The following is a 27,528-nucleotide window of genomic DNA, read 5'->3' on the forward strand; positions in this document are numbered from 1 at the left end:
CAAGCATGACTTCCTTTCTCAACGTCAGCGGTTTGTTAAAATATTCATTTCAGCAGTTTCCAAAGAGGGCTTTTTTTTTCTTTCTTTTTTTTTTTTTTTTAATAAAAGGGCACTTTATTTCTCGTCCAAATGAGGGGAGATTACGCAGGATTACGCACGTGCGTCATAACTGTCACACGCTTCTCGGTGGCACCTGTCACTCTTTTGTCACAGGGACAAACCCGCCGTCACTGGGCACTGCGTGCTGATATGAGACGGAGGGGGGGAAGGGGGTAGGGGAGGGGGTGTATGACCGAATTAACGGAGGCTCTATAGACGACTATTCACCCTGGTCTCCCATGCACGACACCTTGCTGTCATCCCTTCCAACCCGTACCTTGAAATTGTCCTTCAACCACCACCCCCACCCCCCAGCACCCAAAAGTACCTTGTAGATTGCAGCAAATGGGCGACAGAGGAGGAGGAAAGAACATGTGGGGGCTAGTCCAAGCAGTGAGGGACTTTGCCAGCACTTGGGATGTTTGGTTGATCAGCAGCATGTGTGTGGTTGCAGCCTACATCTGGTTCAGGTTTTGGGATTTTCCCTGGTTCAGAAGTCAAAGAGCGTCCCAGCACGACACGCAGGTAGTACTGTAAAAACATGCATCTTGCAAAGATTTATGTGAAGTGATGTGGCAGAGAATAAAAAAAAAAGTAGTTTTTACGCCCAGAACAAGCTTGGTTATCGTATTGAATTACTGTTAACCATCCAGTTATGTTTGTGAATGAATCAGCATGACCAGCATGGGAAGTTAAACAATAAATTAACCAAAATTTAATGACATCGTTACTACGATAATGTGGCCCGTATACAACATTTATTTTTTCCCTATGGAAAAAAAAAAGAGTTAATCCTTTATAATCGAATTCACATCACAATTAAGGGTTAAATTTCTATCAAATGATATTTACTTACTATACTATACTATAATATACTATATTTACAATGTTTATGTTTACAAAGTTTTATCTTTGTGTGGATCACAAACGTCTCTTGCCTTGTCAACATTGTTTTTCTTCAACAGTGCTACAAAGTCAGCTCTTGCGAAAAGTCTAAAATTTCATGATAGTCTTTCAATTTGATTAGGAATTTTCATCCATATAGGTGAAGTTTTTTTTCTGCTATATTTAGCCTTTTTTTTTTTTAAATAGACCCTTTGTACACCAAACGCTTTTCCCTCGTAACCCGTTCTTTATTTTCTGAAAGGAAGTCACAGGACTTTACGTACACTATGCAAATACTGTATAACATGGTAGATTCATTTGAACGCTTCTTCTGTTTATCATGAAATACTTATATTTTCAACTTAATTTACCCAATGTGGCCATGGCAGTGTACTATAGTATATGTTGCGCATACCTGCCTCACATTTCCACTTCCCTTACAACGCTTGTCTGAGATTTGAAGCCGCGACCCTTTGCACCATAAGCGAGCCCTTGAGCAAGGCACAAAACAGGCTCCGGTGTGCTATCACACGACCCAGTGTGTCACTGATAGTGTCTAAATACTATTTAGCCTTAAACACAGAAGTCCGTTTTTGTCCACTCCGTGTTAAAATGTAAGTATCAGAATCACAAAGCTTAACCCAAAACCGTAAACTCAAAGTGGAGTTTAAAAAAAGGAATTGTTTTCTGAAAGTTGGTATTGCTTAGTACACTAATGTTTACTGCAGTGTGAATAGGACAGACTGTTAGTTTTAGTTAAATAATAAAAAGATTAGGTAAAATTATCAAAAGAAAAAAGCAAGACTTCTCCTTCCAGCCAGGTCATTGCGTGCACAGCGGCTGGAGGGGTTAAAACGTGAGTTAAGTGCCGTTTACGAGCGAGCGCGGCGTTTCTCGCATTGTACGCTGCAGAGTTTTGAGTTTACGACATGTGTTTACTACCTTCTAGTGATCCACGCTGCCGGTGCGTGGCGGAGTCCGAAGCGCTGCGATTCCAGACACTTTTACGCGGATTAATAGAAACAGGTTCTTTGGATTTAAAATAGATATTAAACAACGCATTGAAGACACTCATTCGGCAGTTCTGGTTAAAGCCTTAAGAGTCTGCCGTTCTCTTGTTTCCAATCCTCCTTTGACATTTAGGAGCTCTACAATGACATTTACCACAGCAGATCCATCACTATGCGACAAAGCTCTTCCCATGCGACCTCCTGCGTTCTGTCATTGACCTCACATGTCTCGTGTAGCATCCTCAAGCGTACGGGTACCGTAATGATGGAATAGCAAGTGGCTCAAAGCCTTGTCCAACACAAGAGCCGCTGACTTCAAAACCAAAGCGAAAGACGAGCTTGAATGTTTATCATATTTGAAAGAGAAACATTTGCCGCACATGCTGGACAAAAGTTATCATTTAGAAGCCAAAAACAATAAAACTAGACAAACATTAGCAAGCGCTAACCTCCTTACATTAGCTGGCTAATCGTGGTAGCAGACGGCAATTTATCATCCAAAACACTATCATTTGTAACTCATCATAAAACATTACCCTTGAAAATAAACAACTTAAAGATGACTTGATTTTCCCACTGGAAGTGTGCATTGGCCTATGTTGGTTTCAGAATTGGTAAAAATTTCGATTGTGAAACAACAAAAACACGTTCTTTGCAAAAGATGAGGAATATCTGCATGTGAATATTCTTATATGGTCAGTCTACATGTGTGTGTTTTACAGTACGTTGAGCATGACAGTGTGTGTGTGTGTTTTTTTTTTAAAGAATATTAAGTAATTGCAGTATGTCGGTGAAACCATACAGCGCTTGTATCTTAAATTTTAGCCTGTAAGTAAGTAAGTAAGTTTCTTTCGGCTTGTCAATCTGACGGTTTATGACTGTATCTGTATAGATAGTCATGGGTCATATTTTCGAAGACTCATAAGTCAGGTCATTCGTATCTCAAGGCGTCTCTGTAAATGCAGTAGCTCCAAAAGGCTTTGAAGCACGAAAGGGAATAAATCCAACTTGTCAATGTAGCCTTTTTGAAATGTAAAAAAATATATATGCAGATGGTGATAGAACACACAGGATGACAACAAAAGAACAGTGGAAGGACTTTAGCGTGGGGAATTGAGTTTCATGCCCGCCGCGTACACATTTAAGTGCACAAGTTTCCGAGGTAAAGTAGAGCCAGGGCTGGCAGGCACAGCGACCAGAGCGAGGCTGACTGGAGAGTAGCCACGCAGATCAGTGGCCCCTCGCCTCCCGGGACATTTTGTTCCTCCACCAGGAGGCCTCGCTCCATTTTTAACTGATCGCGGACCACTTGCCAAACAGCCTGATAGCGCGGGGTCAGGCAGGCACATCACCAAACGCCAAAAAAGGAGATTTCCACGCGAGTCGCCATAGCGCTGCAAAAGCAATCAATTCTCGGGGCGATCCGGATTGCAGAGCACTTTGCACAATACACAGTAAAAGCTGTCAACAAACATTTCCCGACATTAAAGGAAGGGACATCGATGCCCGAACAGGCTTGCAATAAAGAAACGATGAAAGCCAAATCAAATCTCAGGTGTGTTTATATCCACTGCTGGACAACAACCACTGTCAAAACGAAAAATTAAGCAACCAAAATATCAAAAACAGCAGTTTTTAACCACTGCAAACTGCTGTGAATCTATAAAAAAAATTATTTAGTTGAATTAATACCTCTGAGAAAATGTAACTCAAAATGAACGTTATCAGCCCATTGTGACAAAATGTGACTGGGGGTGTATTGAAACAACTGCTGAGGGCTATATTTTGCAGAAATATTTTACACAATGAAATACTTATTGCTGGGTACATTACAATCCATGTCAGACTGGAGTTTAAAACCGATGGAAATATTTAACTATACATCCAGTAAACCATCAAGTAGACATGCAGAATATGTAACCAGAAGTTCAATCGAGATTTGAACAGCAATCCAAAAAAACTGAGGTTAAACGCTTAATATTTACCAAATAATAAAGAGTCTGAACAGATAATTACAGTTGCTTTAAATGTTATTATTACTTAATTGAGGGCGGTGTTTATATTTCATAACTGGATAATGCATTTCATCCAGTAATTGATTTCACAGCCAATAAACTCAAGTCTACTTCAAAATATACTTATTCATCATGAAATTGCCCGGTTTCATTGAACGCAAAGCTAATATTTTGCTGTATGAATGGCATAAGGGAAATATGCTTACAAAGGCGCATTCCATAGGCAGTCAAAATATGTCATTCCCACACATAGATGGACAAAAATAATTTGTAGTGGATAATGTTTCGAGCTATGTTGTGGAATTGGAGAGTTTGTGGCTTCAACTACACTAATATTTGAGTTATTGATTCATGTTGACGTTCTAGTGAAACCTGTTTGCCGTATTTTACCAAGTAATGGCTACGGTTAAACTGAAACTCTTTTTGTAATGTGCTTAAGGGAAATTCCTGCCATTTGGCAACTATTGAAAATAAATGAAAAAGGTACTTGTAATCCAATGAAGTTATTTTGAAATCGTTTTTTTTTTTCAAAGTAACTGTCAACATAGGTACTACAGCACAATGGTTAATTACACTAAATTTGATCAGAAGGATTGGCAAATACTATCTTTCAATATTGCAAATATTGAAAGTACAGTTAAATAGTATTATCATTTATACATGCAAGGGGCCCCGACTTGTTCCCTTCACAACATTAAATTGACCCAACACGCAAGAGAGGATCTCGCCGTCTATCATATTTTGGCAAGCTTAGCCAGGTGCGAGCATCACCGTCCCTGTCGGTGTTGACGGATCTCTGCTCTCTGTCGGGTCAGAAGTGCTTGTTCTTTCCGGACGCTTTTTAAAAATAAGCACAGGCTTCCTTTTCTCATTAATTTAATAAGAGTCCAGTGTCACACTGCTGACTTGAGCTTCTCCGCAAAGCCCTCGGCCGCCGCTCGCCACACCCGTGAGCTCAGTTCTTGGCCCGGATGACCACAGTATGGCAAATTTGGCCGAGGTCGCCCTGGCTCCGTTTGTAGTGCGAGCCTCCGACATTGTCAAGTGTCATCGCGACGGCTGGAGCGGGCCACGTTGCCGCTGTGCCTCACTGAGATTTAAATTTACGATTATTCGAGTCACTTCGACTATGGCGCCAGCAGAACGTCGGTGAGGTTTTTTTCATTTTAATTGTGTTAATATCAGTTTCTACTCTCGTGTGTTGAGTCTGTTTGGATCCGCCTTTGTTTGAGAGAGAATGTGGTTTACATTGGCATTGTGAGTGCAGAGTTAAATTTAGCTCTTCCATGCTGGTTATCAGTGGACGTGTTTGTCAGTGAGCTGGCTGACGATTAATCATCCGTGTCAGCCGTCTCTTTTCAGCAGCTGGGCCAATCTTATGTACTGCATGTCCCCTAAAGATGGGTGGAACCATGGGCCCCTCTAGACATTCCTCCCGATAGTGTAGGGATTGCAACACGGCTCCTTGTTTGGAACGTACAGTCATTGTATACACTGTTTAGTCAAGGTAACTTGAAGAAAGGATTAAATCTGACGATTTACAAGGCCCTTAGCTGTAAACAAGTGCAGGAAGGAAATGCTATAGTAGACCCATGTATGGATGTCTGCTGCTACACTCTGGGTGGTGCTGAACCCTCTTTAAGGTAATAATTGTTTATTAACATCTCTGTTGTATCCTCTTGACACACTGGACTTCACAATATCGCTGTTAGCAAACAATTCCTGCTCGTGTTAAAGTTCTGCACAAATGTGTCGTGCGCTTTATTTAATAAAAATGACAAAGGTTTCACACAGACTATACCATTTTGACTCTTGAGGGGATTTTACCGTTGAATAGAGAGATGTACATGTATCTACGATAAATAAAAGTTGTAACACTGAATACAATTGGTTTCTATTGTGACAAAAGCTCTGGAGTTTGTATTCAGTGGTTAGTTAGGAACAGGCTCACGTAATCCTCACTTGTTTTCTCTGCCCTTTCATTAGCGAGCAAGCTTTATCATCCCCGTGTGCCACTCAAGTAGTGTGTACAGTGACCATTTTGACACTAGGCCGCCCAGTGATGCTGGGGGGCTTAGCACTTGAAGGCTCTCAAATGTCTCATAGCCCGAGCAGTGCCAAGCCCCGTCCCCAAACACTTGACCCATGCTGACGCAGTCTGACCATTTACATTTAGGTCCGCTGGCTCACTCCAATCCCAATAGTGTGGACAGGAGCAGGCACCAGGAATATTGCATGAGACACCTCAAGGTTTACAGCAAGTTATTTTTAGGTTCTTTGCTGATACTGATCTTTCGCAGTCGTGATTGCTTGTGACTTGATCATTTTTAATCCTTAAATGGTTTTTTCCCCCCTCCGGAGTATCAATTGACAACTTTGCACACTTGACGGGAGCACTGAAGGGTAGCGCTGGCTCCGTTTGTAACAAAAGTCTTTCCGTCTGTTTCACGGACGTTACCGATCCCGCTGTTGTCTAGAGTTGGTGTTTTGACGTGATTTTTCACTGGACGAGCCATGAGTTCCTCCATAAAAACAACGTTGCTAGCCCAGCGGGTGGCCGACCACAGCAGTTTTGACCTCCTCCAAAATCGGATCGAGTCATTGAGTGGCAAGATGGACAAGCTTATCAGCCTTCAAGAGAAGGTCCTTGTTCGCCTGGATGCCAAGTCCGCCGGTATTGAAAAAAATGAGAAGGAGAACGGCCAGTCACAGGGACATGACGTCAAGGTGATATGCCAGGAAATGAGCACCATCATGTCGGCGGTCAACCAGCGTTCAGAGATTCAGGCTCAGAAGTTGGAGGGAATGGAGAAACTGGTCCTCAGCATGCAGCAGGTGATCAGCTTCATCGGGGAGACGGTCAAGAGCTCCAGGGCTATGGAGCTCATGTTCAAAGGTCCTCCTGCCAGCAAGGGTAACAAAGGAAAGCAAGTCCCAAAGAAGAAATCATCAGACACAATTCAAAAGCCAGAGAAGGTGAGGGAAACTGAAACAACCCAGTCTCAAAGACGCCATTCCACTCTAACCATTACTTCAGACACCTTAGGGCTGATTTTGGTGTTGTCTTGTCTTGGAAAAAGATATGAAATGTATCATAGCAGCAAAACCTTTACACGTGACATGGTTGGTGAGATCAATTTGCAGGGGTTGGATGCATGAACAAACCCTTAGCAGACCTTGGCCCGACTGGGGTGCGACGAGCCAGTGCGACTCCAAGCCGGGCACGAGAGACGGCTTGAGGCCAGCCGTGAAACCCGAGTGGCCTCTATTAGAAATTCTGTTTTTGGGTATGGGGGACAGTGTTTGTGGTCTGAAAGCGCCCAAATCTCTTTGACACATTGGGTGTCTGGTGTCAGTGGAGTGATGAGTCAGAAATGCTCTTGTTCTTGCTTTGACATACTTTGGACAGTCTTCGGTGTCTCAGTAGTTCCTCGACAAGCCAAATGTTGGTACCAATGCTGATGCTCACTGTTTCAAACTTGCATGTTGTAAAAATGCATCTGATAATAGTGCCAAAGTGCTTCGCATACCGCATACCATTTCATCATCAGCACGCAACGAACTCCGATGTCATTCAGTGAACTGCAAATCTTTGCCGAGGACAACGGTCATAATTTGGATTGGCGCATTCCGACCCCTTTCCTTTGCCTCATATTTTTTCTTTGGGGGGGAAAAAAAATTCCGTTGTTTATTTCTGACTTTACTAATGCATTAACATGGATTAGTCTTATGAGTCCCTATGTGAAATTTGGGTCATATCAGGAAACTCAAGAACCGAACTCTGTTCGTACACAGGGGACCCTCATATACGGTGAATCACACTCAGATGTTGCCATTTTAACACAAATCAATACAAAATCAAGCAAAGAATAAAAATTGTGGCACACTTAGTTTTTGGAAGTCCAAACAACAATTTTAAAATATTGGACATCTCCCAGAAGAAGGACTAGTTAGTGGACATATGCAGTGCTTTGGCAATGACGTCAAGGATTTGCCAGAGTATTGCGACTCTTACCAAAGTGGGGCGCACACATGCCGAATGCAATAAAAGCCCAATTATGAAGATGTCTAAAATATTATCCTGAGGGAATATCTTGTAGTATTGCCGACATTACTTCCCCAATCTCACCAGAAAACCGTTGGGGCTGCCAATCGTAAATGTCGAACCTGTTCAATTGTTAGCATCTCCATGCATATTTGCATCATGCTGCATCTCACACATCAGTTTGTTTGCGCGACAACAGACATCAGGTTTTGGGGGAGGAGACGTGCGAATATCAGTACGAATAATGGTGCAGATGTTATGTGTTCTTTGCTGTTTTTGCCATCTTGAGTACAGCACATAGCAGCAAGAACACTCAATTATTTTTCCCCTGTCATGTTTGTATTGGGTTGCTTACATCTGAAAATTGGTTGAGGTGTTAAAACGCAATAGCATTGCATTTGTGAGCAATCCAGGGATTGCTAAAATGTCAAAAACAAGTGAAATGTTTCTATGCAAGAAATTTTCCTCGTCTCATGCCCCAGCTCGCCACAAAATCAATTTTCTGCCAACACAAAATTGGCCGTTTTCTTTTCCCTTCAGTTGCTGCCAATTATCAACCTCATTGGAAGGTCTCTAAGTGTTTTTTTGGCATCAAGAGTGGCATTCACTGGCACTCTGAAATGTATTATCAGCGCGTGCCTATCATGACTTATGTAACCAAGAAACAGGCATAAGGGATAAGGTTGTCACCCACTTCAAACATTTTTATGTCACAGTGCAACACAGTGTCATGACGGATGACCGTAACGTCAAGATCGTGCTAATTGAATGCACATAATTAATCCATAATTGCAAGCCAAAGATTGTGCGGCTTCCGTGTGACGTGTGATAGACGCTTCGGGGAATTTCTGTCACCGTCAGCTCTTAGACTCTGTCTTTGTCTTCCACCCGAGGTGTGACATTCCCGAATTTCTAGTGAGGAATTTGTGTTCCTCCTTGCTCCTCTCAATCGGTGATTTGATCTGCAGCAAGTGTGGCTGTCACCGGGGAGACACGGCACCGGAAATATCTCCTGTGTGCCGTTCACCTCGTGGCAGCAAATGTGAGACCCCCGCAGTGGGTTCAAGACAGTATTTTCCACGTCAACCTGAGCGCCCGGTGTTTAGTGAGTTTCCTCAGCTGCGGCATTTGGACCCAGGCCGACGGTCACTTGTAATAGTTTCCATCGAAGGTTGGACTCGGACGTGTTGCATTCTGTGGCTGAGTGCAACAAGCGAAAAGCTATAAATTCACCGGCCCTCTGCTGTCGATCCATCTGCCTCGAACAATCACAGGCGTGTTTTCATAGCAATCGGCGCGCGCGCGAGTAGAACCAGAAAACAGAGGGAATCCTTGCTTATTTTTGTGCGACAATAACAATCCATGTGTTTCCATTTTTGTGTCTCTAACATCATCAGGCTTACCTGCTGTTGGCATTCACTTCCGGAAGATTCGAGCCTTCATACCTGTGCTTTTTATGTGTCAAAAATATTTGTTTTGCGTCAAGCATTGACCCTGCGTTTAAGAAAATGTTACATGTAAACATCTGTTTTGGAAATGTAATTTGACACAGGATTTGAACTGGATCAAGCCAACTTAACCCATTGAAATAAGAAAGCAGTTATCCATTTTCAAAAGTGTTTGTACTCATTGCGGTCACGGAAGAGCTGGCGTTTAACCCCAGATGACTTTGAGGCAGATCGGCGGTGTACAAACATGCCAGCACATAGAAACAAATACTGGACTGCATTCACACCTATGGACAATTACCTTCACGATCCTAATACACTTGTTTTGGGATTGAGGGAGGAAGCTAAGCTATCTGTAGAAAACATATGCAAGTACAGCACTGCTCCCACCAAATGTAGTGAACTTGATCCAAATATTTTCATTGCCAGTTGCTCTAGTTTTATACTGCAATTGAATACTTCAAGGCAAGAAAAATAGAAATCCAGTCGTGCCACAAGCTCATAGCACTGAGCAGTCGGCCTAAAGTTTCAGGAACTTTTGTCCTTGATACTTTGTAGTTCCTGAAGCTAAAAAGTCCCAGTCAGAAATATTTCAAGATATGTACTTGCATCAGACCAGGTTCCTGGACCCCTTGAAGTCCATTTGCAGTCCAAGCACATTGGTTCTCTAAAAGGTTTGTCATGGTCTCAAGAGAAAGCACACTCAGTTATTGCAGACTACGGCAAGTTCCAACTTACAAATTTGTTGGATTGTCACCGTAGGAAAGGAATGTTTATCTCCTCTGATCGATCGTCTGAAATTCAAACAATTTCTGTTTTTACTGCAATTCCGACAGTTGAACTTGTTTGTCCTGCTGCTTTGTGCCACCCATCTGTCTTTATTTGTATGCGATTGCATATCGCCATAACCCTACTAAGCGCTGCCATCTTGTCTTTTTACTAGAAACCTACCTCTAACAAAGCTCAAAAGGGGAACGAAGAGATAACCGCTGTTTTTGAGGCAGCTACGCTCCTGTCGTCTCACAGGACAAAGTTCCACGGACCAAAACATTTCCTCGCTGCTCGCAAATGTGGAAACCTTGTAGGTCTACTGATGCTACTTCAGAGCTGCGTCACTGTATTAGTGATACATTTGCACTTTTCTCTACAGTTTGTTCTACTGTTTGTAGTAAAAATCAGTAACTTTGGGGATGCTGCGCTTTTTAGAACGTCTTGATTTTTCATGACTTGTACTTCACAGTTCAAGGATCACAGTAAAGATGGCGCAGAGAAGACCCATTTGAGCCCCAAAGCCCAAAAGACGATGAAACCCCCAGACACTCCGGGTAATTACATAGTTATAGGAGTCGTTCTTACCGCACGATACGTAAAATAATCTGATATTCCTTGGATAATTTTGTTTCAGATGTCCTGATTGCTTGATTATGGACTTTTAATCCATTCAATAGAATCTAAATTATATTTCCGATTTTGGGTTTTATGTTGAATTTAACCTGCTATTTTCCCACTTGCGGACCTAAATTGCATGCTATGTTTTTAAAACGATTTATAACCAACAGATACATGTCAAATTTAATATATTTGAATATATCTCAAGAAAACTGTTCCTGTAGGGGTGGCACGGTGGATCAGCTGGTAAAGCGTTGGCCTCACAGTTCTGAGGACCCGGTTTTGATCCCGGCCTCGCCTGTGGGGAGTTTGCCTGTTCTCCCCGAGCCTGCTTGGGTTTTCTCCGGGCACTCTGATTTCCTCCCACATCCCAAAAACATGCAACATTAATTGGACACTCTAAATTGACCCCAGGTATGATTGTGAGGCCGGCCGTTTGTCTCAATGTGCCCTGTGATTGGCTGGCAACCAGTTCAGGGTGTCCAATGACAGCTGGGATAGGCTCCAGCACTACCCGTGACCCTCGTGAGGATAAACGGCTAAGAAAATGGATGGATATTCCTGTAGGCTGAGATATTGCCAGATATGGGCCCCGTTATGTCAACCCTGCCTGTAGAATTCAAAATCTCGAGGCTAAAATGATCATTTTACGAAAGATGTATTTTTCATCGAGCTGCTGCGTTCTTCCATGGTGGGGTCAATGTCATATTTCTTCTCCATGGATCTTTTTGTAGAGATCTCACTGAAGAAGCAGGCGCTGCTTCGGGAAGAGGTGCAGAAACTCAACCGAGAGAATGCAGAGAAGTCAGCTCAGCAGCTTAGCGCCATGTTTTTGCATGCGGAAGCGGACGGCGCCCCGCGGGAAGATTCCCAAAGCTCCCAAGAGGAGGGGCCTGGCGCCGAAGCCGAGGAGGAAAAAGTTGCTGAGGAAGATGTGGAAGTTACCGAGGAGGTGCGCGATGTGCAGGAAGTAGTCGTGGAGGAGCTCGAAGAGCAAATTGAGGAGGAAACACTTGAGGAGGAGCCGGGGGAGGAGCTGGTGGAAGAGTTGGAGATAGAGGTGGAGGAAATCACAGTGGAAGAAGAAGAATACTCAGAGTCTGATAATCCAAAAGAACAAACAGATGCAAGGTACGGACGGTGCTAACCCGAAGGAAGCGATGTCATTTAAAGTGAGGATGCAAAAGCCATCATTTTGAAGGACATCAATTTTCCTGGCTGTATTTGTACATTTTGAAATGTTGCATGATAATATCTCTTGCAATATTGTAGCATCATTGTAGCAGTGTGTTACTATTATAGTATTTTATTTCGACGGTTTTAAGTAGATTGTTTTACTTATTGGTGGTGGGTCTGGCAGATACGTTTAAAATAAAATAATTAAATAAAAAAAGTAAAAGAAATTATTTTTTAGAAATTATTTTATACATGTATATGTTTGTAAAATCATAATAATAAATTTATAAAGCACAGAAAATAAAAGTTGAGCTAATTTAATCCTTCAGTCAGTATACATCCAATAAATACATGAACTTTTTATCCCCAAAAACATTCGTATTGTTCCATCAGTGACGACGGCGAGGCCTCTTGCCCATCTTCCAAAACCGATCTGGACCCGACGGTGGAGCTCAGAATCACCGCCGGCTCCTTTGAGACGGAAAAACTTGTGGTGGTGGAAGAGTACACCGAGGTCTTGGAAGTGGAGGAAGACGAGAACCAGGAGCAGGAGCAGGAGGAGAATAAAGTGGAGAGCGAGAAACAGAATAAGGAGCACAACCCCGAGCAGGAGCTTGACTGGGCCGTCTTCCGGGCCGATGGGGTTGAGTTCCAGTTCGATCTGAGAGAGAGGTTGGTGGGAGAGAGGAAAACAGTCAAACCCGAGACTAAAGAACAAGAACCTGAGGATCTGAAAGAATACTTTATCGGTAAGTGTCAATCATTTGTCGGCACGTTTCTGCAGCTTCATGCTTATCTGTTCACTTTTGAGCCCAGAAAAGCACATTATTGACAATCGAGTGTTGTTATCGGAGCAAAGTTTCATTTTTTGGAAGGCTATAAAATGACACTGATTCCAACCAGTACGGAGGATACCGACCACTGGGTTTGAAAGTTACTGATGATATATTTTTCCTCACTGATTCCTGAAACGAGCAGGGTGGCTGCAAAATAGTAGCGATAAAAAAAGCTAGGCTAAGCGAATTGACAATGGCAGACGACGTTCTCGCCTGACTTCTGAGCAGGGATGATGTCTCCGCCCCTCTTTAGACATGACCCCGCCCCCGCCGGCGCCGTTTAATCACCGCATCGTGTCTGCCAAGCCCAACCAGATCAGCAACTTCTACACCATCAACTGGCAGGAGGTCCTGGGCGGGTGAGAGATGCCCTTCATGTCCTTTTAAGCTATTACGTTGCAAACAAATGGAATAAGTTGCCAAAAAAGGTCACGTCAGTCCCGAGTGAATGTTTTCAAATGCAGGTTTTTCTTTTTAGAGTATTTCCACTTCTAATATTTCTTGCGGTGCAGACTGTTTTTTAATTCTACTCTTATTTCAAATATATATTGTCATTTTTTTCTTTATTTTAAATCGTTTACCCCTATTTTAAATGTTTAATCTTTGTATTAAAATGCATTTAATCACGTAAAGCACATTGAGTTACCTTGTGCATGAAACGTGCTACATAAATAAATCTGCTTTGCTTTGAATTAAAAAGTGAAAGGATGATGACATGTTTATTGGGGTTCCTACATCCCCTCTCTGTGACGAAGCCTTGTATAACCTACCCACTCCGAGCCCCCCCCCCTCATCCACTTTGACTGCGTCATAACTTAAGAGTCTTGGCGTCTATTTTTACCCCCGGACTGAGCGGTATGTGAAACCGTATCTCCGGTGCCAGCTGCCCGCTAATCACCAAGTGTTAATCCGCATCTTCAAAGCGGAGGCACCAGCGAGCTCCGATCTAATGAAAAAAACAGATTACACTCGTTTTGTTTGCACGGAGATCATTTCTTTGACCTACAACGCGTGAAACCCATCAAGATGTCGTTGCAACATGTATAGACGTGATTTTCTTCTCGTCTTCCTTCTCTCCAAAGGGGTCGTTTTGGGCAAGTGCACAAATGCGTTGAAAACTCATCTGGTCTGACGTTGGCAGCCAAGGTCATCAAGGCCAGGTCGCAGAAAGAAAAGGTACAGCCCCCCCCCCCCCCTCACCCCAATGCGCAGCACCAGCGTGATGGATGAATCCTACTTGATACGCAGGCGTCTACTCGAGTGGGCAGTATAAAAAGTGAAAGGCTCATTTACAGTTTTTAGCACGCGCTGGCATAACAGGAGACACTGGAGGGATTTTAACCATCGAGGCACTAAATACTTGACCGATGATGATGAGGACGATGCATTGTGTGGCGTCACCATGGCTGAGAACAGCTGACGTTGTCCTGCTTCTTGCTGTTTACTCATCTTTCTCGCTTTCTAATCAGGAGGTGGTGAAGAACGAGATCCAGGTCATGAACAATCTGGACCACGCCAACCTGATCCAACTGTACGCCGCTTACGAGTCCAGGAATGACATCATCCTCGTGCTTGAATAGTACGCTCTTACTTTTTTTTTTTTCTTTTTTGAAGATAGTAGAGATTATCTTGTACCCTTTTGCTGTCTGGAACATCGTGGGCGTCATATCCGGTAACTGGAGTGGGTGTTCAAAGTGGAGCTTGCGTGCATCATGCTGAGTCAAAACAGAAAGAACAGGAAATAGATTGATATGGACTGTAAATAGATACTGTGGATCAGGGGTGCTCAATGCGTCGATCGCGATCGACCGGTGGATCGCGAGGCAGTCTTGGTCGATCGCGGGACTTACGCAGCCCATCAGTGTGTTTTATAATGACAGCGTCCACCACCACAGCTTTAGTTAGCAACACATTCTGGGCAACGTAGAGCAAAGATGAGCTAGACATGCTGCTCATGTTTACTTTCAGTTTTAATGGAGAAAGTTAAAAATGAAATGCTGTTATTTTAAGATGCAATGACTGGCGGAGTACGTGAATAATCGAAGAAAAAGTGGTGAAACTGGACGAGATTTTCTTTTTTTCCGAGTGGGAAAGGTCTGGTCTGAAGCCAGAGTAGAAAGTGCAGGATGAGAAGGTGTGTCATTTTAAAATTCCACCTTGGCAAAGCCTGATCCAGGATGAAAGCACAGACAAAACAGTGCACAAAACTAATTCTGAGACAACATAACATTAAAACGGTTTGGGAGCATCATCATCATACCCCCCATGCGAGCTTGCGAGAGGCTGGCTGCTTCAAAAGTAGATCTTGGGGTAAAAAAGTCTGAGCACCCCTGCTCTAGATGGAAGGATTGATATTTGTATGATGAATAGTTGGATATATGGGTGATGGGTAGATGGATGAATGCATGGATATTTGGATGATGCATGGATGATAGAGTTATTGATAGATGATTGATGGATGGATGGACAGAATGCTAAATGACATAAGTGGACAATCACTCAAAAGGGCTCACTAAAGTGAGTTTTGGGGGATGTTTTTTTACTGCCAGTTTCAAAGTACTTTCCTGTTTTTACCGACCTCGCATGCAAATGTATTTGTTTGATGCTGAGATGCTTTCCGCCCCGTTTGGTTTGGCCAGCGTCGGAGGCGGTGAGCTGTTCGACAGGATCATCGACGAAAACTACACGTTGATGGAGTTGGACGCCGTGGTGTTCATCAGGCAGATCTGTGAGGGCCTGCAGCACATGCACAAAATGTACATCCTCCATTTGGACTTAAAGGTAACCTCAATATTCACAACATCCCTTCTTCTTCCATTACATGAAACATTTTTTTTTTTTTTTTTTAACTCCAGCCGGAAAACATCCTTTGCGTCAGCAGAGTCACTAATAAAATCAAGATCATCGACTTTGGCTTTGCTAGAATGTAAGCGTTCACCTTCCGCTTGTGCAATGTCGCGGGACTTCTCTTTTAAGTTTAACGTTTTGATTCTTTTCCCAACAAGATACAAACCCAGGGAGAAGTTGCGAGTCAATTTCGGCACTCCGGAGTTTCTGGCCCCGGAAGTGATCAACTACGACTTTGTGTCGTTTAATACAGACATGTGGAGCCTCGGCGTCATCACCTACATGCTGTAAGTCGGCTACACGTCGCCGTTGAAGCGTATTCAAAGGTCTCTGATGTTCTGTGATCCAGAAGTGACTTTTTCAATCACTTCTTGTGACTGAAAAAAATATAATAAAAAGCATGTAAACATGGAATCTATTTAATCTATTTTGTGGCGTTATTGGAGACTTGTAACACCATTGGCTAATCTTACCAAATCCACCCCTCACGACTTTAGCTGGGATACGAACCCCAGCTGACCGATGTAATGATATGAAATAATAAAATTAAACATGCTTGCCTCTTCGTCCCCCGCTTAGTCTGAGCGGCCTGTGTCCGTTCCTGGGCGACGACGACAACAAGACGCTCAACAACATCTTGGCCTGCCAGTGGAACTTTGAAGAGCAAGAGTTTGTGGACACGTCAGAAGAGGCCAAAGACTTCATCACCAGACTCCTCGTCGTCAACAAAAGGTACACCAGCCCCTTCTGGGGGTGTCTTTTCCCTCCGGCACTGCAATTGATGTGTAAAACGTCGTTTCTTCAGTTGGAGGATGGGAGCGTCCGAGGCCCTGAGACACGCTTGGTTGTCCGACGCTAGTCTTCATCACAAACTCAATACCAAGGTAGTGTAGGCAATCCTAATACTGTACAGTCCACTTCAATTGTAGTGTAACTTCATTTGATGGCTCATGTGCAACCAGACCACCCGAAAGAACTGAACTGGGACAAACGATGTTGTAAAGTTAACAGTTTACTGAGACCCGACTCCTCCCCCTTCCACAGAAAACCATGTGCCGATCTCGCCGCTCATCATGTGTTCCCTCAACAGACAGTTGAGGTAACATCGTTCTCCCTTCGCGATTCAAACCCGGTACCACTTCACTGCATAGCCGACGTGCTGCCAAGTCTTAATTAAAGTGACGAAAATAAGTATTTGAACAGCCTGCTATACTGCAAGTTCTCCCACTCAGAAATCATGGAGGGGTCTGAAATTTTCATCGTACGTGCATGTCCACTGTGAGAGAGATCATCTAAAAAGAAAAATTCTGAAATCACAACGTACGATTTTTGAAACAATTTATTTGTGTGATACAGCTGCAAATAAGTATTTGAACACATGTCTATCAGCTAGAATTCTGACGCTCAAAGACCTGTTAGTCCGCCTTGAAACCTCCACTCCGTGTATTATCCTGAAGCAGATGCACCTGGCCCGTCTTAAGTTTGCCAATAACCATTTGGACAATACAAAGGAGTCATGGGAGAAAGTTTTGTGGTCAGATGAGACCAAAGTGGAACTTTTTGGTCATAATTCCACTAACCGTGTTTGGAGGAAGACGAATGATGAGTTCCATCCCAAGAACACAATCCCTACTGTGAAGCATGGGGGTTGGAGTATCATGTTTTGTTTTTTCTACACATGGGACAGGACGACTGCACTGTATTAAGGAGAGGATGACGGCGGCCATGTATTGTGAGATTTTGGGGAACAGTCTTTTTTCTCTCTGCCTTGAAGATGGGTCATGGCTGGGTCTAATCAACACGACAGAGACCCGAAGCACACAGCCAGGAAAACCAAGGAGTGGCTCCGTAAGAAGCATATCAAGGTTCTGGCGTGGCCTCGCCAGTCTCCAGACCCAAACCCAATAGAAAATCTTTGGAGGGAGCTGAACTCCGTGTTTCTCAGCGACAGCCCAGAAACCTGTCTGATCTAGAGAAGATCTGTGTGGAGGAGTGGGCCAAAATCCCTCCTGCAGTGTGTGCAAACCTGGTGAACAACTACAGGAAACGTTTGACCTCTGTAATTGCAAACAAATGCTACTGTACCAAATATTAACATTGGGTTTCTCAGGTGTTCAAATTCTTATTTGCAGCTATATCACACAAATAAATTGTTAAAAAAAAAAAATCATACATTGTGATTTCTGGATTTTTCTTGAGATTATCTTTCTCACAGTGGACATGCACCTAAGATGAAAACGCCCGACCCCTCCATGATTTCTATGTGGAAGAACTTGCAATAGAGTAGGGGGTGTTCAAATACTTACTCCTGAGAAATACTTTGAGGGTAACCACTAGAGGGAAGCATGACGCAAGATTAGACGGCAAACTGGCCCGTCAGTTAATCAATGGTGTGCTGTTACTACAAGTTAATGAACAGCAGCAAGAGTAGTCACCTGCATTGTATATGTATCAGAGAAAAGTACAGGTACATCTATTTTGAGCACAAAAATGAAAAGACCAAAAAACAAACTGGAGTGACGGATTATTTATAAACAGCAGGATATGTTGCACAGCATACTGCGTATACAATGTTACAATTCATTGTCATTGTGCGTTCAGTGTGGCGGTTTGACCCGATGGCTCGCAGCTGTGGCCCCTGCGGACCAAGCCCTCCCGTCCCCGTGCACGAACGTCATGTCACCACCGTCCTAATGAGCGAGCGTGGCCCCGACCTGAGTTCTGATCTCACTGCGTTAAACGTGTGTTAACCAGTCTGCGAGGCCCACTTGCCGCGACAGCGTTGCTTTCAATGCAGACTGGACGTTGTTGGGCTGCGGTCACTTGCAGTTGTCTTGCGTGCTTTTGTACGTATATGTGCCTCTTTTCTTTTTTTTTTCTTTTTTTTGGGAGAAATAAGAACTATATCAGATCCATATGGTGTATGTCGTTGGTGTTTGTGCACTTTATAACGGTATTTATATTTGAATAATAATAATTGCAAAGCTTCTGTAGATTTCATTGGTCTGTTTCTACTTTACAACGAAATATGTCTTATCAGATGAATGCGTTAATTCTGTGTCAGTGCATTTTTTTTCTATTTTCTAATCTTTACTAATTTCTTGGTTCCACTTTGCCGTTAGATGCTCGTTTTTCGCCACGTGACAGATTTGCCTTCTGTGAAGGTTCAGTGTATAACTGAAAACACTACCTAACTCCTCCTCCCTAATAAGTGGACGACACTTGACTTTAAATGTCGTAATGTATGTTCGGATGGTTGAAATCGAATAGATTACATTCACACGATTTGGCATGTTTTTATTTTTTCTTGTTTTTGTCGAGTGTGTACACCCATTAAAACAATAAAGTGTCTACAACTTGCGTGGTTTGTTCATTTTCAGCTTGACTACAGTTTTGGTAAAACGGCACAATCATGAAATCCAAAGGTTCCTCTTACAATTGGGTTTGTTGAATTGTTTATTGTGGTTGGAAACAAATTGATAAAAAGAATCTTTAGTCATTTTATGTTTTTTTAAACCATTCAAAAAGAACATTTATGATGTAATTTTTTTTTTTTTACCAACATGCTGACTTTGCATATATAAACAGAATTTTGAAGTAATACCTCCACCCTAACTTCCACACATGCAAGATAACATCTATCCATTTTCTTATCCTCACGAAGTCTTGGGGAGTGCTGGAGCCTATCCCAGCTGTCGAAGGGCAGGAGGCAGGGTACACCCCGAACTGGTTGCCGGCCAATCGCAGGGCACATCGAGACAAATAGCACCACCCACAATCACACCTAGGGGCAATTTAGAGTGTCCAAATTAATGTATGTTTTTGGGATGTGGGAGGAAATCAGTGTTCCCGGAAAAAACCCACGCAGGCACGGTGAAAACTCCACACAGGTGGGTCCGGGATCAAACCCGGGACCTCAGAACTGTGAGGCCAATGCTTTACCAGCTGAGTCCACCGTGCCGTCAATAATATGTTGTGGGTAAAATTAAGGTGCCTCCCCCACACCTTTTTTTTTTTTTTTTTTACAATGTAAAAGTGTTTTAGGATAAAACATCTGCTGGCCTGTCATTCTCTTTTGATGATATTTTTACACAATTTACATATATGAGGAACAGCAGGGGTCACCAACGTGGTGCCCGCGAGGACCATATAAGGCGGTATGTTGTAAAAATACCATAGGTCACAAATTGTTGCTATTTGTGCTTTAAATTCTGAATCTGACTTGCTTACGTGAATTGAAATTTTAGAATACCTGTAATGTCATTTACTACAATAAATGTAAACAAAAATATTTTATGTACGTGTAATGAACTGAGCCTGAAATTTGCCGCAAACACGTCACGTAGCCCTTCATACGATCGGTGCTCTCGAAGTAGCCCTCAGCCTCAAAAAAGGTTTCTGACCCCTGAGGTACAGTATACCAGTCCTGTTGTGGTGTGGGTCAGATCGACCATCTTAAAAATATATGACAAAAATATGACCTTTTGCGGTTTTCTTTTGATGAAAATATTTTAATGATTTTAATTTTGCAACCACCCTCCCGATTCCCACCCTACATAGTGTTAATGTTGTAGGTCAAACTGGCCCATTTATATAAATACAAATATGAATGAATAAGAAATGTTAAAGCTCAGGTAAGACATATTAAAACAGTTTCAGAAAATAAATGTATAGGAAGAATATTTGATACAGCTCTTGTCTCATGAAATTCTGCAGGTGTACCTAATTTTGTGGCTGGTGAAGCTAAAATTACTCTTCTACAGAGATTCGCTTTTGGCTGGCTGGAAAAGTGTCCAGCGGCATTTTTCCCCCATGCATTGTCTGGGACATTCACACGCTTTTCTGCTATTTCTGCGCAAATAAATATACATTCCTCCCGGTTCTCCGCCATTGAGTGTGCAGCAATCCCTGACTAATGTTGTAGCCAGCGTAAAATAAGACCTCAGTGTCCTTTTTTTTTTTTTTTTTACAGGACACGGCTGCCTCAAAACAGAATGTATACTTTGTGGCAATGTAGCTTGAAATCGTCACATTCACCTCACCAAACTCCCGCATTTTCTACCCTCCCTGTGACCTCGGCACAAAAAAAAAGTCTCCCCTCTAACTTTTTATTTTTTCTTCCCAGGCTGCATACTGTATACTGTATCTCAGTCAAAGCCGTCTTTCTAAGCCATCACCGTTCCACACACTCACCATTTATTTGCTCAGGTGAACAAATTGTATCACACACACACATGCAGACACAACCGGCTCCCTCAGATGCTCCTTATTAGTCTCCAGGAGTTAGTCATATGCGCTTTCATCTCCGGCCTATAAGGAAGTGTTTATGTGCTCCGTGTTTGAACAGATCGAGGCTCAGATTACGAGTTTGTATGTCGTCAAAGAATTAAATACACCCCAGAGAGGAGGAGGAATTCCTGCAACTGCAGCAACAACAAAAGAAAAAAAAAAAACTTCTGGATACACAAATTGAATGTAATGTGGAGTAGCAGTATGGCTTTAATGTTTGAATCCTGCTGCTGTTTACTTTGGATGGCGATTAAACGTTTTTTTTTTTTTTTTAACGACTCCTTGTTAACTGGGGTGAAACAAGGTGTATGACATATGAGGGCAAATCGCGCTTCAAGATTTGTGTATTTCTCACTACCTTTTGAATCAAGAGCAGCGGGAGAATCAAACATTGTATATTTAAACATCATCTTCACGCAAAACATGTAATCACCTTGATTGAAAGTCCACTAGCTTAATGCTAACATAAAATGCAAAAAGATGTAGATGGGCTAACAGAAATTAGCATAGCTGTTACAGTAATTCTAAACATTCACTAACTGCCACTTTAACAAAGCAGCTACACATATTTTCTCTGCTCTCCAAATAATAAATATAGCAATGCACAGTGGAACCTCAATAAAATGGACTAATAGGGCCCAGGGCTTGTCTGATATAGCAGATTTTTGTGTCATATCCATTTTTTGTTTGTTTGTTTAAAATCAGATTGAAAGTGTTTCGAAGTTCGGTGACTGGTGATATTCAGTACTCATTGTAGACGAATCGCTTTCATGAGCTGCAAGGAATTAGTGTGCTTCCTAGTTCCAAATCTGTACCCAAAGGTGATCAGCACCAGTAATCAGTAATGGACAATTATGGAAGTGACAAATGAAAAGTATTTTTTGACACATTGTTCACTCCCGAAAGTCTGTTGTAACCCCAAATCCATTTTATTGTGGTCCATTTGATCAAGGCTCCATTGAATATGAAAAAAGTCACATGACCAAACCCAGAAAACAGGTCCGAAGACTTCCTGTGTATGCTGGGGAGAAGCGCATGACTACAAATTGACGACATAACAATTTGAGGCCAGACTTGCTCAAATATTTTCTTCTGGATATAATCATCTTTGTGTTAAACATAAGACATTAGAAATTCCTACTGGTGTTCTGTCAGAGTCCAATTCCGCCATTTAGCGATGCCGGGGGAAGCGATTTTACTCATTTTGAAAAATGCACTTGTAATTTGCGCATATTCCGGATTATTCATGGTCACTCACCCTCTTCTTCTTGCTCTTATTGTAATTACATGACATCTCTTCCAGTAGATCTTTAGTGCTGGCCAGCGTGTGGTGGCATAACGTAATATTACATTTCAGTCGTGCAAGTCTAAGTTTAAACTTGGCTGTAATAGCATACAAACCAATAAAAAAACATCTTAAAATTCTGTGATTCAGCAGGGCACTAACGATGAAGAATGGTGTACTGTAGCAGGGATTCCCCGTTTATTTTATAAAGCATTCATGCTACATTTTCAAAAAAAAAAAAAATACAAACAACTATGCCTGACAAAACAGGTGATACTGATTTCTTCCAAATATTTTCCTCCAAGGCCCGAGGCCCGGCAGCCAGCTTCAAGCTCGCGGACTCCCCGGTTCGAGACCCGGGTCAGAATGGTGAGAAATTCAATTTGGGAGGAGCGAGGGGGGAAAAGCCAGAGTGAGAAAAAGTACTGCCCCCTCCACCTCCGTCCACATCTCCAGGGGCGATCTCCAAGAGCCAAACTAAAACCAGATGGACTCATTGGGCCTAAAGATAACAAATAGTGCTTGAGTTCCTGTCAGTTAGAGACCACCGGAGCAAAAAAAAAAAAAAAAAAAAAAAAAAAAAAATCATAGCTCTGGAAAAGGGGGGGAAAAAACACGGTGATGTGGAAATCTTGATCCAGCTGTATAAAATGATATTACGACGTGAAAAAAGACACATTGACGCTGGAGTCAACCATCTTGGCTGCGAGGGAGGAAAATTAAAAAATATAATAAAATAATTCACTCAGCCAAACCTACAGGTGGTACAAGCTGTACCACCCACACACTGGAGAGGCCACTGGGAGACAAGAAGTTCTCACAACCTCCTCCTGCAGATCCACCAAGAAAGTGTCCTTTGTAACAAGAGTTTCCTGTACGTAATTAAAAAATACAGAGGCCCCCACTGCAGAAGGGAGGAGACGGGGGGGGGGGGGGATTTTCCGAGGCTATGGGAAGGGTGAGAGTCCACGTTTCATGTAAGATACCCGGAGCGGACCCCGACGTTAGTCCAAACAAGGAGTGTTCGCAAAACCGGAGAGGGCCTGCTGACGGGCAGGTGGTTCTGATTTGAGCGTTGGGATTGGGTCAGCGGAGCGACCGCCGTCCTCGCACGCTGACACGACAACAAGCAAACGTCCACTCTGCGGCCGTAACGTTAGGCACACCTGCATCATTCAGAGGAGTCAATCCATCGCCCCGAGAATCTTTCGTAATAAAAGATTTCTCGTGGAATAAAGTCATTCTTTCACTTTGACAGGAAAATCCCTTCATTTTGGCAAGGGCGGTTTTATCTCACGCAAATCAGGTAACTGAAATAATTGTCGTAATTTCTCCCATCCATGTTTCAGTCTTGAATGCTAAATATGGTACATAATATAAATTGATGTATGCAATATGATATATTTCAGAATTGTTTAACGATCCTGATTGATTCACAAGACTTTGGCCGTTCATACCTCAAGGTCAAGTTAGCAAAAATGGCCGCCTGCCTTGTATTTGTCATTTTATTTGGCAAACTATGAGAAGCAGCTCTCAACGGGATGTGCGGTCGTGCGGTTTTCCACCATTGTAAACTACAACACCAATAACAAAATATTGTTACTAACAATATCAAAAAAGAAAATTATTTTCTCAAGGAAACAAAAATTGTTTAAAAGTTCAAGTGTCTGCTACATTTTTATTTGTACAACTGTCCAACAGTCATGTGTTTGATATACAAATTAAAACTGAACAGTCTTTAGCGAGCACGTGGTAAAAAATAAGAGCCGGCCTTTCTGAAGGAGATTTTGTGGTGACTGGAGGAGTGTTCAACGAAATGGCCGCCAATGAGCGCCGAGGTTCCTCAGGGTCGGGGTCATGCGGTCAGCTCACGTCTCATCTACGAGTCGAACCCTCGCTTTTTCGATCGGGTTTCGATTTACTCATGCCTCAGACTCAACCCGACGCCTGCACGGGGTCTCAGTTCAGTCTGCCGGCCCCGCCGAGCATCTGACGCCCTCCGTCATGGCCGCCGCTGTGCACGTAAGTGTGCGTCACTCTTTTGCATCGGTTGCTTTGTTCATATCCGACTTCACAATCTTGTTCTCGTGTCTGCCGTTCGCGTGTTCGCAAGATCGTGTCGTTTTAGAGCTCTGCAGAGAGACGGATGAAGTTCTCAACCTGTCGTGCGAGGCGCATCGACTCCTCCACGCGTATGAACATGTCCGCTGCCTGTCAGCCAGAACATATGAACTCCTCCTTGACCCTTCCACCATAATGTATGATCCCCACCGCAAACCCATCACCCGTGACGTCTGAACTTGTCGTCCAGCCCTCAGTCATGACGTCCTCCTCGACCTCCAGATCAAGCTACGCTGACGCCCAAAACGCCCCCGGTCCGAAGGCCGCCGCAATGTGACGACTCTACCGCCGCAAACGTGGGATGTACGCCAAAGACCGGTGGATCATATCCAGGTGAAAAAAATGAATGGATGGAGACATCCTTCTAAAATAAAGCTTGGTCGGCCTTTCATCCGAAGTCAGCAGCGGGGGAGGGGCTCCAGCACGGACGGACGGAAAATGCAATTCATCTGGTGATTCATTTGCTTTCGCTTCTGGTGTAGTGGTTCACTCGTCTGCAGGTTGGGTCCACTTCCCACTCCGTAATATGTGACTGCTCTGCTGTCTCACTGAGAGATTTCCATCTTCATAGAATCATCATAAATTGTCAAAAACGTCTCAATCGAAATTTCTCTGCATTGTTTCCTGAGCACAAGTAGGGAATGTGACACAATTGATCATTGTTTGTTTGTGTGTGTGCATTGAATCTGGTGGGAGAGGAGGAAGTTGTAGCAGTCAGGTGCCATTCAGAGTGACTAACAATGGCCCGCTGGCATCCGGTGGCTGTCAAACCCCAAAAGACTCAAGACAAACATTTGGAGTCCTTGTTCCAGCTTTTGTCTCACTTTTTGGGCTCACTTTTGTTGTTTTTCAAAGCTGTGAAACTGAATTCCCCCCCCCCCCATAGCATCGGTGGAGGTCTTTTTACACTCTAAAGCAAGACCTCTTGGGTCATTCTATAGAGGGGTGTGGAATTTACTGCTCTGTGGGTTAAACGTGGACGCAAGAACATTTGATCCGATCACGCTATACAATTCAAACAAATAAAAACCTCAAAGCACTGTATGCGGGCAGCACAGTGGGGACGGAGTGGTTAGCACGTCTGCTTCACAGTTCAGCGATCCTGTTGGAGTTTGCATCTTTTCCGCATGCTTGCGTGGTTTTTTTTTTTTTTTTGGAATGGATGTATGGATAGGTAGAACTGTTATAAAATTACCATCACCACAAATTCCCATTTTGCTCTCTGAAGCCTTTATTAAATCCGAAATAGCTCCCTGGTAGGAATACGCTTCCCACTATTGCTATACACTCTAGTGCAGTGGTTCTCAAGAGGTCAATGAAATACTGTATTATGTTAAAATCTTGAAAGAATAACAAAAACAAACGAGCGTATGCCTACAATTTTAGACCCGTGCCAACTTCACGTTATCTCACCTTTGGGCCAATTAAAAGCTTTTAATCAACAGCAAGCAGGCAACATAACATTGTGAAGCAAGCTAGTGCTAGAACTAACGTTTGTAGGTAAACATGCCGGTTATTCTCTTGATTCACGCTCTGAAGTTTAGGAAAAAATATGTATGAAATCATATGTCACGCTACACCGATATCTCCCCACCCAACGCCCCCCAAAAAGAAATAAAACATGTTAGTTTATCATTTTGTTTTCGTTGCGCTTTCGTAGAGTCAAATTCTTCGTCACGGATTATTCATGTTTTGTCGTTCTGGACAAAATATGTTAGCCCCAATCTAGAAAATCACCCACAATAGGTCTGAAATCCTGATGGCCGATTTCGGCAATAGTGATTAAACGTGATTGTGCAGCCCTGTTCTTGGTGGAAGCAATGCACATCACCTCGTAACGATGGACAATAACTAAAAGGAGTTCACAGGAATTTTGTTAAGTTTCTATTAAGCATATCATGAAAATACAAAGTTCCAAAGTGGCATTAGGATTATCAGTGGGTCAATGGAAAAAATTCTGCCCAGGACCCCCAAAAATCCGAGAAGCCGTGTTTTACTGACGCTGATGCCCACGGGGTACATTTTAGCATAAAAAAAGGGTATTGGTGATAGAAAAACCTCCACCGACTTCACCCTCACACGGTCCAACTGGCTTCCTTTCAGCAAACCTCAAGTCTGACAAGCAGAACCCATCAGAACCATGCGGCAGACCCGCAACGAAAGGCTTCTGATTGCCCCGAAGCAGGAAACCGCTTTCCTAAAAGTCAGCAGAAAACGAGCGTGCACACACTCACACACACCTGCAACCCCCCCCCCCCCTGCTTCTCCCCAGGCCCTCCCCCGCCTTCTCAGCGCCCTCGACTTCCTCCAGCAGTCTCTCTTTAACCCCACATGGCCGTCGACTCCGGCAAAAGTAGCCACAGAGCACCTCTTATACAACGCCCTATTTTACTCTCCACCGGCTACACTACTCATTACATCATTCCACAGTGGCGGGCCTCTCGCAGGGAATACAATGTCCTGGCAGCGAGCTGTTTCGAGAGAGGCCTTCAATAGGCGGGTGCGCTGCTTTGCTTTTCGACGGCTCGCTGACAGACGGACACCAAGCGGAACGTCTTTTAACCGCCCTCAAATTGGGGCCGTCGCTATTTTCTTACATTTACGACGGCTCGCTGTCACAGAGTTCGACGCAAGGACCACCCGGGGCAAAAATAGATGTCATCATTGGACGGTGGTGGGGGTGGTGGTGGTGGTGGTGGTGGGGGGGGGGTCGTTATTGCAACAGAGGGCGCTTGAAACTCTGGGAAAGAAATTTTGTCGGAGCGAAAGGTGCCCCCTGCCAGCTTTCTGTTAAAAACAACATATCTCCTGACTTTCATGACTGTAGAGAGGAAACCCAAGAAGGATGGTAAGAAAACCTCCCGTCAAGCAGAACTTATAGAAAGTCCATCAGTCTATAGAATTTGCAAGAAGAAAAAAATTGTGATGCCTAATGGAGGGGAATATGTGGCTTTAAAAAACAAAAACAAAAAACAACAACTACACATTCTTCATCTTCATCACATAACCTCTAGTGGTGATGTAAATCAATTTCTGACAGCACGATCACACGCAAGCCACGCTCACCGAAAAGTTCGAATCCC

At 43.3% G+C, this 27,528-nt stretch overlaps 1 protein-coding gene and 1 long non-coding RNA gene across 3 annotated transcripts; one reads left to right on the forward strand and one right to left on the reverse strand.

Moving 5' to 3' along the window:
* The first annotated feature begins 298 nt into the window (after positions 1 to 298).
* Positions 299 to 19,382, forward strand: mylk4a (myosin light chain kinase family, member 4a). 2 transcript variants are annotated; one of them, XM_061839274.1, is made up of 15 exons: positions 299 to 624; positions 10,446 to 10,583; positions 10,743 to 10,827; positions 11,626 to 12,022; positions 12,461 to 12,816; positions 13,157 to 13,262; positions 13,986 to 14,079; positions 14,373 to 14,482; positions 15,543 to 15,684; positions 15,759 to 15,829; positions 15,909 to 16,037; positions 16,330 to 16,482; positions 16,556 to 16,634; positions 16,795 to 16,849; positions 18,352 to 19,377. In XM_061839274.1, exons 1-14 carry the CDS (start codon positions 445 to 447, stop codon positions 16,846 to 16,848), a joined length of 2,094 nt encoding a protein of 697 aa, XP_061695258.1. In that variant the 5' UTR covers positions 299 to 444; the 3' UTR covers position 16,849; positions 18,352 to 19,377. The 2 variants fall into 2 exon arrangements, with proteins under 2 accessions (XP_061695258.1, XP_061695257.1); XM_061839273.1 differs by lacking the exon at positions 299 to 624 and adding an exon at positions 6,524 to 6,985 and having other exon boundaries at positions 18,352 to 19,382.
* LOC133510854 (uncharacterized) lies at positions 13,136 to 16,310 on the reverse strand. Its single transcript, XR_009797724.1, has 4 exons — positions 16,033 to 16,310; positions 15,482 to 15,639; positions 14,539 to 14,618; positions 13,136 to 13,254 (listed from the first exon to the last, which is right to left on the reverse strand). It is a non-coding gene; the product is annotated as an uncharacterized LOC133510854 (long non-coding RNA).
* Positions 19,383 to 27,528: the final 8,146 nt, after the last annotated feature.

Source organism: Syngnathoides biaculeatus, chromosome 13, assembly GCF_019802595.1.
Source record: "Syngnathoides biaculeatus isolate LvHL_M chromosome 13, ASM1980259v1, whole genome shotgun sequence".
Lineage (NCBI taxonomy): Eukaryota > Metazoa > Chordata > Actinopteri > Syngnathiformes > Syngnathidae > Syngnathoides > Syngnathoides biaculeatus.